Here is a 13,621-nt window from a genome sequence, read left to right as displayed (position 1 = left end):
TTAATAAATTCACACATGTAAGCCTCTTTATTTAACTGAATGATGAACAAGTACGGGTCACATGCTTTTATAATGTTTCCCTAACAAAACTGTCTAGAATTAAAATATCTATTCAAGCCTCTTCTTGAATTTGCATTACATATGTGTAAAATGAAGTCCTAGGACGAGAGAACTAGCTAATCTTTTGAAGTCAGATTACTCTAAATTATCTTCAGAATGCTACCGGGGAGCAGAATAATTTAGTAATAGTTATATATGGGGTAGTAAAGTATATTTAGGGAGGATGTGTCATATTTATTTTTGTTCTAATATTTGATAACATGAAGAATGCAAAATTATCAAAGCACCTGTTTTGTTCTTCGGAACACGGGAGAAGGGCTACCAGGACTACTTGGTTTTGAAGGCAATTTGCTCTTTCGTGTCTGCAGAAACCCTTCAGGTCTTTCAAATAAGCTGCTCCTAAGAACTGGAAATCCATTATAGCTGTTTTTGAAAAGAAAAAAATTTGCAAGCACACACAGATGATCATACTGGATACAAGCTAAAAAAAATGATGACCAATAACTTCTTAACTTAGAATTTATCTTAATTACTTTCTCTGCCAGACCAGGATATATACTCAACAAATACTCATGCTAATGTACCTTTCTTACCATAATATCCAAATACAGACTCGAATACATATTTTGGAGGAAAAAAGTGAAATACATATAAAGTTTGCTGAACTTGACATCAAACTCCAAAGTAACTCAAGCAAACTTTTTAAGTTAGTATTCATATAAATACACAGCAAACGTATCAGATAATCTGACAGTTAGTAAAGGGCCCACCAAATCAGTACGCTGTCAAACAGGACAGTCATCAATATCATTGCTTTGGATTAACATAGTACTGTAGAACTTCCCTCTTAAAAAGAATTACATAACACATTAGCACACCAGGACAAGCTCTCATGTTATCATGAATTGGTTTATCAGGTTAGTTTAAGCAGGTTCAGAGCCTCATTTATGAGAAAGAAAAACTGAGGCGGTTGGAGAAGAAGAAAAGATTAGAATGAGCGGTTTTATGAGAAAGTGGGCCTAATCCGGGTGCTGGAACAAGGTGTTTTGGGCATTTAAAAGGTAGCAGTAGCTGGGAAAAAAAGATATTGAAAACAACAGAAGCTTCCAAGCAGCAGACTTAACCCATTTTATAATATTCTTAAAGGAATACAAATAGTTGTGGTTAACTAAGAAGAAAACTAACTATAAAACTAACTATAATAAAAGATGGTAAACTATATATATTATACAGTACTACAGGCAAATTCAGTAGAATAAGAAAATACTGGTAATGATTGAATGTTAAGTAGACATAAAATAGCAAAGAAGTTCAGGAAAACCATGTTGCTTAAAAAAATCACTGTGGGGCCAGTCCCTGTGGCCTAGTGGTCAAGTTCAGCATGTTCCATTTTGGCAGCCCAGGTTCGGTTCCCTGGTGTGGACCTATACCGCTCTGTTAGCGGCGACGCTGTGCTGGTGGCCCACATGTTAAAAAAAAACATAGAGGGAGATTGGCATGGATGTTAGCTCAGGACGAGTCTTCCTCAACAACAAAAATCATCGTATGTACATGGTGTGATAAGACCATTCTGTGTATCTTATGGAACTTATTGGCTTATCATTTTATACAGACAATGTAAGTATATGAGTCATCTCTTATTAAGTGGACCCACTGTATTCACTAAAGACAACTATTTTAAGTTGTTTTTCCATGATGGGTATGATTATACCAAAATTACATTGGTAGTCTCAAGAAAAAAAAATGCCTTAGATTCTTTAAAAAAATGGGAACATTTTAAACTAAGTAATTTTCTTATTAAAGGACTAAATCTAAAAGCAAAATTCAAATTACAAAGTTAAAACCAAACCACAAGAAGAAAAACAAAACTATATTAGTGAAACATACCAAAAGAAGTCTTAGAAGTATAATGCACAAAAGAGATCAACGAGATAAGATCTTGTTTACAAAGAAAATAAAGACAGAAAGAGAGAAATTAGGAGAAATATTTTGAATATCTTTGACAAAAGACAGATTTTTAAAAGGAGACATGAGCAAAATGATTAGTGGATGAAAAGTAAGGGCAGGAATCAAGTGGCCTATGAATTAACCAACATTCACAAATATCTCTTACACCACATTTTCATCTGTAAAAGGAAGAATTTAATCCAAATTATAAATGAGGTTGTCTTGAAAAATTTTTAAATGAAAATAAACTGTGACAATGAATGATAGATGTGAAATAGTATTAAAATCTTTAAGAAATTATTGGAGAATAAAAAACATTTAAAATCTAAAAGGAAATACCATTTTAAGAAAAAATAAATGTATACTAGAAAACTACCTCTAGTATACAACAAACATATATGTATAATATACAGATAGACAGATGTATAAGAAATCTACCTCCATCATAATCCTTATTTCACTGTGCTCAGGACTTTTCTCCTTACCCTTATACTTGAAGGCAGAAACAATGTATCATTCAAGTCTATGTACCAAGCACTTAGAACAGTGTGACCAAATTTCCTAAATTAACAATTAACAAGATCAATTCCAATAGTTCCAAATTTCCATGACTTGAAATAAAAACTTACAGAAAAATTAATAGCCTAAAAAAATTATATGATCCAAATCGAGGCCACAAATATTGACTCAAAATTTGATTTAATCTGTCTAAACCAAGGTTACACTAATGAATTTGTGTAGGGGGACAGAATGGAAGTGAGGAAACCAGCTTCAGTGAGAAACAAAAATCAAAATTCTATAATAAAAGTGTTACATTTTGATGGGTGGGCCCCCAACTGAATTATGAGAACAAATACCTATGCAGATATAAAGAGCTTCTCAAGTTTGTGTTACGCAAAATTATAATTTTTTTCTTTTTACACCTCAAAACTTAATAATGGATGTGAGATAACCTTATCACCTAAAAATTAGAGATCTGTAAAGTTTGCATTTTTGAAAATACCACAGTCCTTAGAAAGCTATGTCACAGATGATGGATTGCTTCTCTCTTTCAATCTCAAACATTTTGCCTTGAATACCTGTACTGTAAAGGGGGTTCTTCACCATTGGGTAGATGGGGAATCTCAGGAGGTGTTACAAAGACAGTATGTTCACTTTTGAAAGATTCATCCAGTTCTATAAGTCGCATTTCACCATTCTTGTCCATGTCCACCTGAAGGAGTTTAAAAAACATACATTAAAAAAAAATACATTGGTTAGCCACGTATTTGTCTATAGGGGAATGGTTAAATAAACCATTTACACAACTGGATATTAAAGAGCTATTAAAAAAAAAGAGTAAGTTCTCTATGTACCACTATAGAAAGCTCTCCAAGATAATTAAGTGAAAATAACAAGGTGCAGAGCACTGTATATAGTATACTATCTTCTGTGTAAGAAAAAGGGAAAAATTAAAACATATTTCATTTTTTGCTTATATTTACCTTAAAAAATATTACAAGAATACTAAGAAAAGTAATTACCTATATGGGAAAGGGGAGATGAATGGTATGGGATAGGACTCAGACTTCCCAAAGTATACTTCTTACATTATTTTGCATTTGGAATCATGAGAATGTGTTCAAGAAATATTTTTTTAAATGCATACACATGCATGTATGTGTTAAGAATATTGGGTTTGATCTTTTTTTTAAAGATTGGCACCTGAGCTAACATCTGAGGCCAATCTTTTTTTTCTTCTTCTTCGTCTCCTTCTTCCCCAAACCCCCCAGTACGCAGTTGTACGTGCCAGTTGTAGGTCCCTCTGGTTGTGCTAAGTGGGACACTGCCTCAGCATGACTTGATGAGAGGCACTAGGTCCACACCCAGGATCGGAACCAGTGAAACCCTGGGACGCCAAAGCGGAGCATGTGAACTTAACCACTGGGCCACGGGGCCAGCCCCCTGGGTTTGCTCTTTGACTTATACTAAATATAACATATTTGCCTAAGCTCCTTCAGTACATGTAGAAGCACATTTGAGTTAAACTCTAGTCACGTCAGTGATAAAAGCACTTTAGTAGTACTCAGAAGAAGCAGAGACAATGCAGGAGAAAAAAACCTTTAGAATAACTAAAATGAGTAAGTCTACATCCGTGAAACAAGAAGATGCTAAAATAACAAAAAAAAGGGCATTCAGAGAATGAAAAGGAACTTACGGAAATTACAAATGATAGCAGAAACAAAAAGCATACTATATAAAGGTTGGAAGATAAAACTGAAGAAATCTCCAAAAAAGTGGAAATGAAAGACAAAGAGACAGAAAGGGGAATGGAAAAAGATTAAAAAAACTTAAGAGGATCAGGCCAGGAGGGCCAATATCCAAATAATAACATATTTCAGAAACAGAGAACAGAGAAAATGGAGGAAAAAAAATGAAATTTTAAAAAATGCAAGAAAATTCCTCATAACTTGAAGGAAATGACTCGACAGATTAAAAGGGTCTACACGTATTCAAATCAATGGAGAAAAGAAGGCCTATACCAGGCATATCCTTATGAAATTTCAGAAGACTGGGGATCTTAAAAGCTTCCAGAGACAAATAGAGATTAGACCCAAAAGATCAGGAATCAAGATGGTATCAGACAGATGTTACTCTGAACAATAACATTTGAAGCTAGAAGACAATGCAGCAATGACTTCAAAATTTTACATCTAACCAAATGAGCAATCAGGTATTAGGGGAGAATACAGAAATTTTCAGATAGGCAGGGCATCAAAAAATTTATCTCCCATGTACTCTTTCTCACTGAGCTACTGGAAGATGTGCTCCAGTACAACAAGGAAATAAACCAAGAAAGAAGTTACTGAAGCCAGAAAGCAGGGGATCCAACTCCGGAGAGAGGTCAATATAATTCCCAGGATGACGGTGAAGGAAAATCCCAGGATGACAGACTAGAAACTAGCAATCAGTTCAGACTGGATCATGAAGATGGAAAGCTCTAGCAAGAAGTAAAAAAAAAAAAACCCAAACGAAACCTCAAAAGGATCGATTACCTGATATGTTGGAAAAACTGAGAGATTTTAGATTTTTCACTCTTGTAGAAGAGTTTGGAGATGAATTAAAATAGACACAAAACAAAAATATAGCAATTATTAACTTCAGGGAAAACAAAATCTATACACAAAAGGAAATTTAATTATCGAATACATATGGCCTAGCTGCGATTCCATATGTACTGATAATAATATTAACACTGAACAATTATGTGACCAAAACTTGTGCTATAACTACATTGGAAGAATTATAGCTATAACCCACATTCTGCTTCGGTAGCCCAGGGTTCGGTGACCCGAAGTCTGCCCGTTCGGATCCCGGGTGCAGACACGGCACCGCTTGGCAAGCCATGCTGTGGTAGGCGTCCCATATATAAAGTAGAGGAAGATGGGCACAGATGTTAGCTCAGGGCCAGTCTTTCTCAGCAAAAAGAGGAGGATTGGCAGCAGTTAGCTCAGGACTAATCTTCCTCAAAAAAAAAAAAAAAAATGCTTATAAGATCTGGTCACGTAAAAAATTAGGAAACTATATTACAATTATGTAAAAATATTGGAAGGAAATGTAAAATGGATATTAGTCAGGGCACTGGGCTTACAGAGTGTTTGCTCCCTTTTATTTTCCACACTTCCTGTCACTTTAGTCATTTAATGAAAGTGTTAAAAAATTAAACTTTCAATAAAACAGAGAATACCTAAGCCATTATTAGCAAACCTAAAAATATTTTTTAAAAACAACACTAGAAACATGTCAATGACAACTCAACCATAGGTATCCCTAGTATACTATGGTTCCCATAGGCAAACCAAAAACAAACGAGCAGCTCTATACTTGAACATCTTTATGCAGGTGAAATGGCGTTAATCTAATTATAAGGGCAGCAATGGTAATAAAAGAGAAGTGATGGACCAGAATAAAAAGGTTAAAACAAACACCTAAGGTCATCGGAAAGAAAGCTGGAAACCATTCCTGTCTCCAAGATGGAACATTATAAGAGAACTACTTGTCTATGAGCACCAGGTGTTTTAAAATTTTTATTTATTTAACAGCTTCTCCCTCTTTTTTTAACAGCTTCTCCTCCAGCCTGTGCCTATTTCCCTCTCTCCAACCGCACTATTCACATAGAAAAAACCTGTGGTCAAGGAAAACTGCTCTAATTCTCAGTATTGTGAAGTCTATTAAAATATTAACATTTGTAGATTCAGTACCTTGGTAAAAGATATTTCCCTTAATTTGTATACCAATAAAATTTCATTCTGCATATCATTGCAAAAATAGCCATGCAATAAATCTTACATTTATCAGTTGGACATTTTTGTCTTTTGGAAAGCACAGTGACATCTGTTTCTATTGGGAGAAAAAGAAATCCAACACCCACGGCAGGATAAAATTAAAATAATTTTCATATTCTCTTCATATATTTTCACAAGACATTAATATGCTCAGAAAACACTGCAGAGGAATGCTTGGGAGACCAAGAAAAATCTTACCAGATTACTTGTCACACAAAACTGCCCTTAGTTAAGATCATCCTACAGGAACAGATTTTAAGGATTTAAAATATAATCATATGAAGAACAAGAACACATGGTTCTTAAATTAGTCATAAATGAAACTCAAATAATTCTCATCTATTGTTTTTCTTATTCCTATTCAGCATTACTCACTCCAGCATTTTAAAGTCAGTCAAATGTTTTCTGTTTCCATATGCTAAGATCAAAAGATGAACATGTTCAATTTCTGTTCAGTCGTAGTCATGGATTGGCTTAGGCAGTTAATACATACCTAATATTATTTATTTTCCATAGCTAAACTGCTCAAGGTAAAAGGATCTGTTTTCTTAAAAATTAAGCTCAAACTCACTCAACTAAGGAATAACCCCACATAAATGATTATTTTTAAAGTATTATTGATATTCAGAAAACATTTGCAATTTAAAAGCAAGCACTGACTTGCTGTATGAGTGCACTTAAATTATGATATTAAAATATGAAAGGTAGCACATTATGATAATGGATAAAAACTAGACTGTTGGTGGTGAACGTGCAGTCTATACAGAAAGTGAAATATAGTGATGTACACCTGAAATTTACACAATGTTGTAAGCCAATATGACCCCAATAAAATAATTTTTAAAACTATGAAAGGTAGTAACAAACACTATATAATTATTTACTATTTCAGAGAGCTCTGCTTAATAATACTAGGAATATAATTAACCTCTACTGTATATATGAAGGTTATTTATATTTTGGATCTCATGACATTTTGTTATTTTTCTCTAATAAGAGAGTTTCTTGAATTATTATAAAGCAAATACAAATAACTATGTTTTAGTGAGTGAACTTTTCAGTTTTGATTTTCTTAATAGGTATTAAAATCTTTAAGTATAACATTAATCCACTACATATGTGATCTTTTGTTGGATGTAGACTTTGAATAGGTAAATAGCATTTGAGGAAAACACTCTGCCTAGAAACAATGGTTAAACATTTAACAGGATTGTTTCTTTTTTTTATTTTTAAAGATTGGCCCTGAGCTAACATCTGTTGCCAATCTTTTTTTTTTTCTTCTTCTTCTCCCCCAAACCCCCCAGTACATAGTTGTATATTCTAGCTGTAGATCCTTCTAGTTGCGCTACGTGGGATACTGCCTTAGCATGGCATGATGAGCAGTGCTAGGTCAGTGCCCAGGATCGGAACTGGCGAAACCCTGGGTCACTGAAGCAGAGCACGTGAACTTAACCCCTGGGCCACAGGGCCAGCCCCAGATTGTTTCTTTATTAAGACTTCTCAGAATTTATGTTCTTTAAGCAATTATTCTCCAATCCTGTCCTGCATTGACTCTTATCAAGTAAATAGCAGGTGACCTACTTTCAGAAAATCCTGGACAACATAATGTAGTAATTATCAGTACTAAAATATCCTCCTTAGAACATGATGCCCCAGGTACCTGGCAAAATTGTAAGTCTTATGTGTCTTACAATATTACTGAGTATTTTTAAACCATGTGATACGAGATAAGTTCTTAGTTGAAACACAAACTTGTGAACAAGATACATAAAATGAGTAAAAAATAAAAGGGAATACAAGATTCTTCTCTTCTGCACTGTTAATTGGATTCCTACAACTAATTCAGTGTTCCCATGTGGATTAATAAATTTATTGTCTAAAGCATACTATTAGCAAAACTCTGGTCACTAATTTGGTCCCTTATGATTCAGTTAGCGTGGCAAAGGGAACAACTGTTACACAAATGTATGCCCCGTTCACAAGTACAAATAACTTTTTCCCCTTAATCTTTTGAGAGTAAGTTGCTGACCAGATGACCCTCACTCCAGAATACTTTAGTGTGTACTTCCTACAAACAAGGACTTCTCCTATATAACTACAATATAACATGAAAATCTAGAAATTAATATATTACTTTACTCGTGTTTAATCCTCAAACTACATTCAAGTTTCGTTGATTATCTTAATAATGTTATACCAAAAACAAACAGTTCTGAACTATGCCTTGTATTTGATTGTAATGTGTCTTTAGTTTCCTTCACTTTTACACAGTTTCTCAATTTTTTCTTTATTTTCTTAACTGACATTTTGTGGATTACAGAACAGGTATTTTGTAGAATGTCTCAATTTGCATTTGTCTGATATTTCCTTGAGATTGTAAAGGTTATAGATCTTTGGCAGCAATACCATAGAATTGATGTTGCAGTCTCACTGCAGCCTGTTAGAGGCATACGATGCTGATTTGTCCCGTTATTGATGACGTTCATTCTGATCACTGGATTAAAGTGGTGTCTGCCAGTGGTGTTCCACTATAAAGTTACTCTCTCCTCTTTTGTAATTAATGTATATTTTGTGTGGAGTTACTTTGAAATTATGTAAAATCCTGTTTCTCATTAGACTCTTGATTAATATTTGTGTAGACTTATAGTTTCCTATTTTATTCAATGGGGTTATAATCTGTTACTAACATTTGATGTTCAAATTGTCCCAGAGGTAGCCAGCAGGAGTCCCTTCAAACTGGCTTAAGTTTGTGTGTAGGGGTTGCTTTTCGTGTAAACATGTCCCCATCATTGTTGGCGCAATTCCTTATTTTCTCTTTAAGCTACTTTAGGGCTCATCTGTACCTTCTTTGCCCTACATCTGGGACCAATCATCTCTCTAAGGAGTCTTGATTCCTTTTAGTGGGGAATCGTATTTAGAAGTCAAAATCTGTGCATTAGGTGTACTCATTCCTATTGGAGTATGGCTACTTCCAGGTCTTCTCAGTGTACAGAACTAGGGAATATATGAGTGTATACACATAGACACACATACTTACATCTATATTTCTTCCTTCATCAATCTATACATATTGAAAACCAACGATATCATACCAAACCTCCAATTCCATTCCAATACTACAGGGTTTGTTCCAGTTTTCTCCTTTTCTGTATTTGTAAATCCCTTCTCTGACAATGAGAAACTTCATTACCTTTAATATATTTATTTGATCAATCCTCCCATGTATAACATTCTCCTATCTCCACCACGACCCTTCCCCCATGCATAGGACTTTTTCATCCTAATTTGGCTTTGACAACTCCTTCCAGACCAACGCTCTGCCCCCACCAAGCTGGCATCTCCCTCATCCAGATTAAACCCTGATACCCCATTTGCTGACCCTACCCACTGGAGATACTCTCCTCACCTTGCTCAGACTCTGACACTCCATGCTGTCCTCATCTCTGCAAGGATGCTCTTCTCATTATGTTTAGGTTCTGACCCCCTGCAGTAGTCTGTCCCCAGCAGGGACACTCTCCGTATCCTGCTCATCCTCTGATTCCCCATGCTAGGCCACCTCTTGCATGGATGCTCTCCTCACCTGGCTTGGGCACTGACACTCCATACTAGGCTGCTCCTCCTTCCTCACCTCATTCAAGTTTTGACACCCCTCTCCGGGCCACTGTTCTCCAACCTCCTATTTCTCTAGCCTGATACTCATCTTGCTGTAGCCCATCTAACGATATTAGGACGGAAGGGGAAGGGAAGGTTTCACATGAATTTAAAATAGTAGAATTAATTCATTTAATTTATGCTGCAAACTCCCTAGCAAATTCTAGAAATATTCATTATGCTCTACACTTACTCTCAGCATGTGACAATCTACCTTAGACAAAAAGGAGGGGTGAAAATTAAGGATGCTCAAATTAGAGGTCCACAGGCTTGGACAAAACTCCCACTGTCTGTAAGTGAGCAGGCAGGGTTGTGGACCCGAACGCTAAAATAAAACTCTTAATTTAGTAAAATCCCGCAAGGTACTCCTAAGAGGTTGTGCTTTATAATATGTAGTAGGCCACCAAACCTTTCATAGTAAAGGGGAAATGATAAAATGGAATTAATTTAGATTTTGTTACAACCTAGTTAAAGCTATAAATAGAAACTATAACTCATAACACTATAACAGTCACACAAAATAAGTTAGGGCACTGCAGACGTACTATTATATTACTTACTTTATCTACACAATCATCAAAAAATGCCAGGCTTGCATCTTTATCACTGACAAAAGAACATTCCTCAATGAAGCGAATAAACATTTGTGTTTTGGTCATCATGTTATAGAATTTTTGATGTGATCGGTCCCGGCTTCTTAAGAAAGCTGTTCAACATAAATTTATAATGTCAGAACATATAAATCATTTACAGATTCATAGAATTTTTGAGCTAGAAGGATCAACAATGCCATCTATACCCTCTATAACCCACCATTTTGCAGAAAAAGAAACTAAGACCCCTGAGAGGGGAAGTGACCTGACAAAGATAGCAATAGGAAAGGAACTTGAACTCAGATCTTTCAAATCCTCATCCAGAATTGTCTCTGTTGTCCCCTCACTACCTTGAAGATTACACATAAACTAGTAAATTTTAAAAATTGCTATTTTTCCCCCAAATGTGTTGCACACTATGCGCACATGGCAAGCTCTCTCTCCATATATATATATATATATATATATATATATATATATATATATATATATGTGGCTTTTTCAAAGCAGCAGTTATATCCCCTCTAGTATTCATTTATGTTTGTGTCTTACTTACTGAAACAGAGTAAAAGTTTATTTCCTGATTTCATGCTCCACCTTGCTCACTATGCTCAGTTACACTACACTTGGGCCTTCTTTTGGGCCCAGGAACTCAAACTCTTTCCAGCCTCCGGGATTTTGCACTAACTGTTCTCTTTGCCCAAAACACTCTTCCACCTTCCCTTTGCCTGGCTGATTTCTACTCATCCTTTAGATCTTGGCTCAGATGTGAACTTCTCAGAAGGGCCTTCTGTGATCTAAAGTGTTTATTCATATTATTTTCAAATTGCTTATCTTCTTAACCATATGCTCCACGGGAGAAGTGACCATGTATCTTTTGCATACCACATTTGCCCAATGCTTAGCATTTGGAGGCACTCAATACATGCTTATTAAATGAATTTCTCTTTCAAATGTTAAACATTACAAAAGAAAGTAAATATTTATTAGGACACAAATTGCACTCCAGGTCTTCCCAACTGTTTTTACTTCATGGCACAGACAGAAAATGATATTTGTAAAGCATACTGGAGTAAAACAAATGAGGCTGCTCAAGCCTAGCAGTGACTATCCCAAGGGTTCCTCTGCATCCGCAACATTGCCTGGCTGCCCTAAAGGCTAAAAGCATCAATATCTCAACACATCTGTGACACAAAAGAGTGCTGTAGTACATGGTTAGGAACCCTGTACTTTTCTGTAGTTTCTTCTGCATATTTTGCTAATGGGATTATATCTAACGTGCCTGAGAAATAACTAGTGCTGTGGAAATGGATTATCAACAGAGTTGATATTCACATACTCCTGAAATAGGTATGCATTTTGATAAATAAGAGCTATTAACCCAAAAAGCAATTGAATCATCACAAGATTAAGCTCAATAAGACGAAAGCCATAAAACTATGCACTCACTCACCTTGCAGGGCAAAAAGAGAGGTTGCATCTGTGGCTGTCTCAGATGGGGCCTGTGTTATTGGTCTTAAGTATGATCTGTAACCTTTTAAAATAGAGGCCATGAAACACAAAAATGCCTCTTGGATTTCCAAATCTATCATGTGCAACCTCTTTCCAGAATTAAAATCATAGTCATTCATCGCTAAGTCCATTAGTCCATCTTCTCTTGGTCTCTGCTGTACTGTGAAGAAGTAACAGTATTAGTGTTTTCTCCAAACCGTCAAAAGTAGTGTTCATAATGCTATCAATATAAATTTGTTGTCTAAGTCAAGTCACCATGCTGTACACCTTAAACTTATACAGTCATGTATGTCACTTACAGCCCAATAAAACTGAAAGAAAAAAATAATTTTGTTGTGTTTTCAAAAGAGCTCAAGCTACCTCAATTCTTTGTTTACCTAACTTCATCACAGGTAAACCTTAGCAAAGCTTGTCTATTATTTTTTAGGCTCTGCTGAATATATTTCACCCAAATTAAGCATAAAATTATCCCTGTTTATCTGACTACCATCAGAAAAAATGTTGATGTTCTGAAATAACTATATATAAACTAATAAATGAAGATCATAACTACCATATCTATTTGACACAGGGTTAAATGCAGCAGTCCTTCCTTCCTCCCATTTTTTGTTTTTTTAGATATAAATGCCTAGAAGAGGAACACACAGGGATTAAAATGTGAAAAACAACTCTTTCTCTTCCTGAACAATTCAATGCTAAAGCCATTAGGTAGTAAAAGAGTACATTTACAGTAGAGAAGCCTGGTAGACACCACCTTAATCAAGTGATCAAAATAACAACTTCATCAACAATGGGACAAATTGAAATTGTGTGTGATCTGACAAGGATGCCATGAAAGGAACGCAGCATCACTTCTGTGATATTCCTGCCAAATAATGCAGGACCTGTATTTATAATGAGGACACTCAGACAAACCCAATGTCATGCACCATTCTACAAAAGTAAGTACAATCTTCAAAAATGCCAAGAAAATGAAGAAAGAAACCAAGGAACTGTTTAGAGAAAAGAAGACTAAAGAGACTTGAAACTAAATACAACACCTAATTTGGAAATGGATTCTTTTGCTATAAAGAACATTATTAAGATAACTGGTAAAAACTGAATTTGTCTGAGGGATAAGGATGACAGTAATGCTCAAGGTTAATTTCCTGATTTTCATAGTTATATTGTAGTGATGTAGGAGAATGTACTGACTGTACATTTCATTTACAGGTGAATGGAGTGTCTATTCTCAAAGGGTAAGGCAAAAAAAGTTCGTGATTGCTTAAAAATTAAAAACTTTAAAATATGAGGAATAATTAATCATCTTAGAGAGGTTTCTTTTTTGGAGTCCTTATTGTCTAAAAAAGTAAAAGTACTAGAAAGAACATGGGCATTAGAACAGAAAGCCTAGGTTTTAATCCTAGCTTCATCCTTGTTAACTGCATGATCTCTGACAAGCTACTTTACCTCCCACAAACTTATTAACCTCATAATTGTAAAGATAAAAAAAATGCATGTGAAAGTGCTTTGAAGCTGTGAAGTGTCATACAA

At 35.2% G+C, this 13,621-nt stretch overlaps 1 protein-coding gene across 19 annotated transcripts in view; it reads right to left on the bottom strand.

Annotated features, from left to right (window-relative positions):
• Window positions 1–13,621, bottom strand: part of DENND4A (DENN domain containing 4A) — a 109,670-nt gene that overhangs the window by 33,344 nt on the left and 62,705 nt on the right. For all 19 annotated transcript variants that reach the window (XM_070576612.1, XM_008522659.2, XM_070576663.1 and 16 more), the window contains 4 exons: window positions 12,030–12,248; window positions 10,544–10,689; window positions 3,087–3,220; window positions 348–483 (listed from right to left, as the gene is read on the bottom strand). In XM_070576612.1, coding sequence (XP_070432713.1) covers window positions 348–483; window positions 3,087–3,220; window positions 10,544–10,689; window positions 12,030–12,248 — 635 coding nt within the window. The remainder of the gene's footprint in view (window positions 1–347; window positions 484–3,086; window positions 3,221–10,543; window positions 10,690–12,029; window positions 12,249–13,621) is intronic.

This window comes from Equus przewalskii, chromosome 1, assembly GCF_037783145.1.
Source record: "Equus przewalskii isolate Varuska chromosome 1, EquPr2, whole genome shotgun sequence".
NCBI classification, from domain to species: domain Eukaryota; kingdom Metazoa; phylum Chordata; class Mammalia; order Perissodactyla; family Equidae; genus Equus; species Equus przewalskii.
Note: the sequence above shows the minus strand (reverse complement) of the source record. Positions and strands in the feature narration are given on the sequence as shown.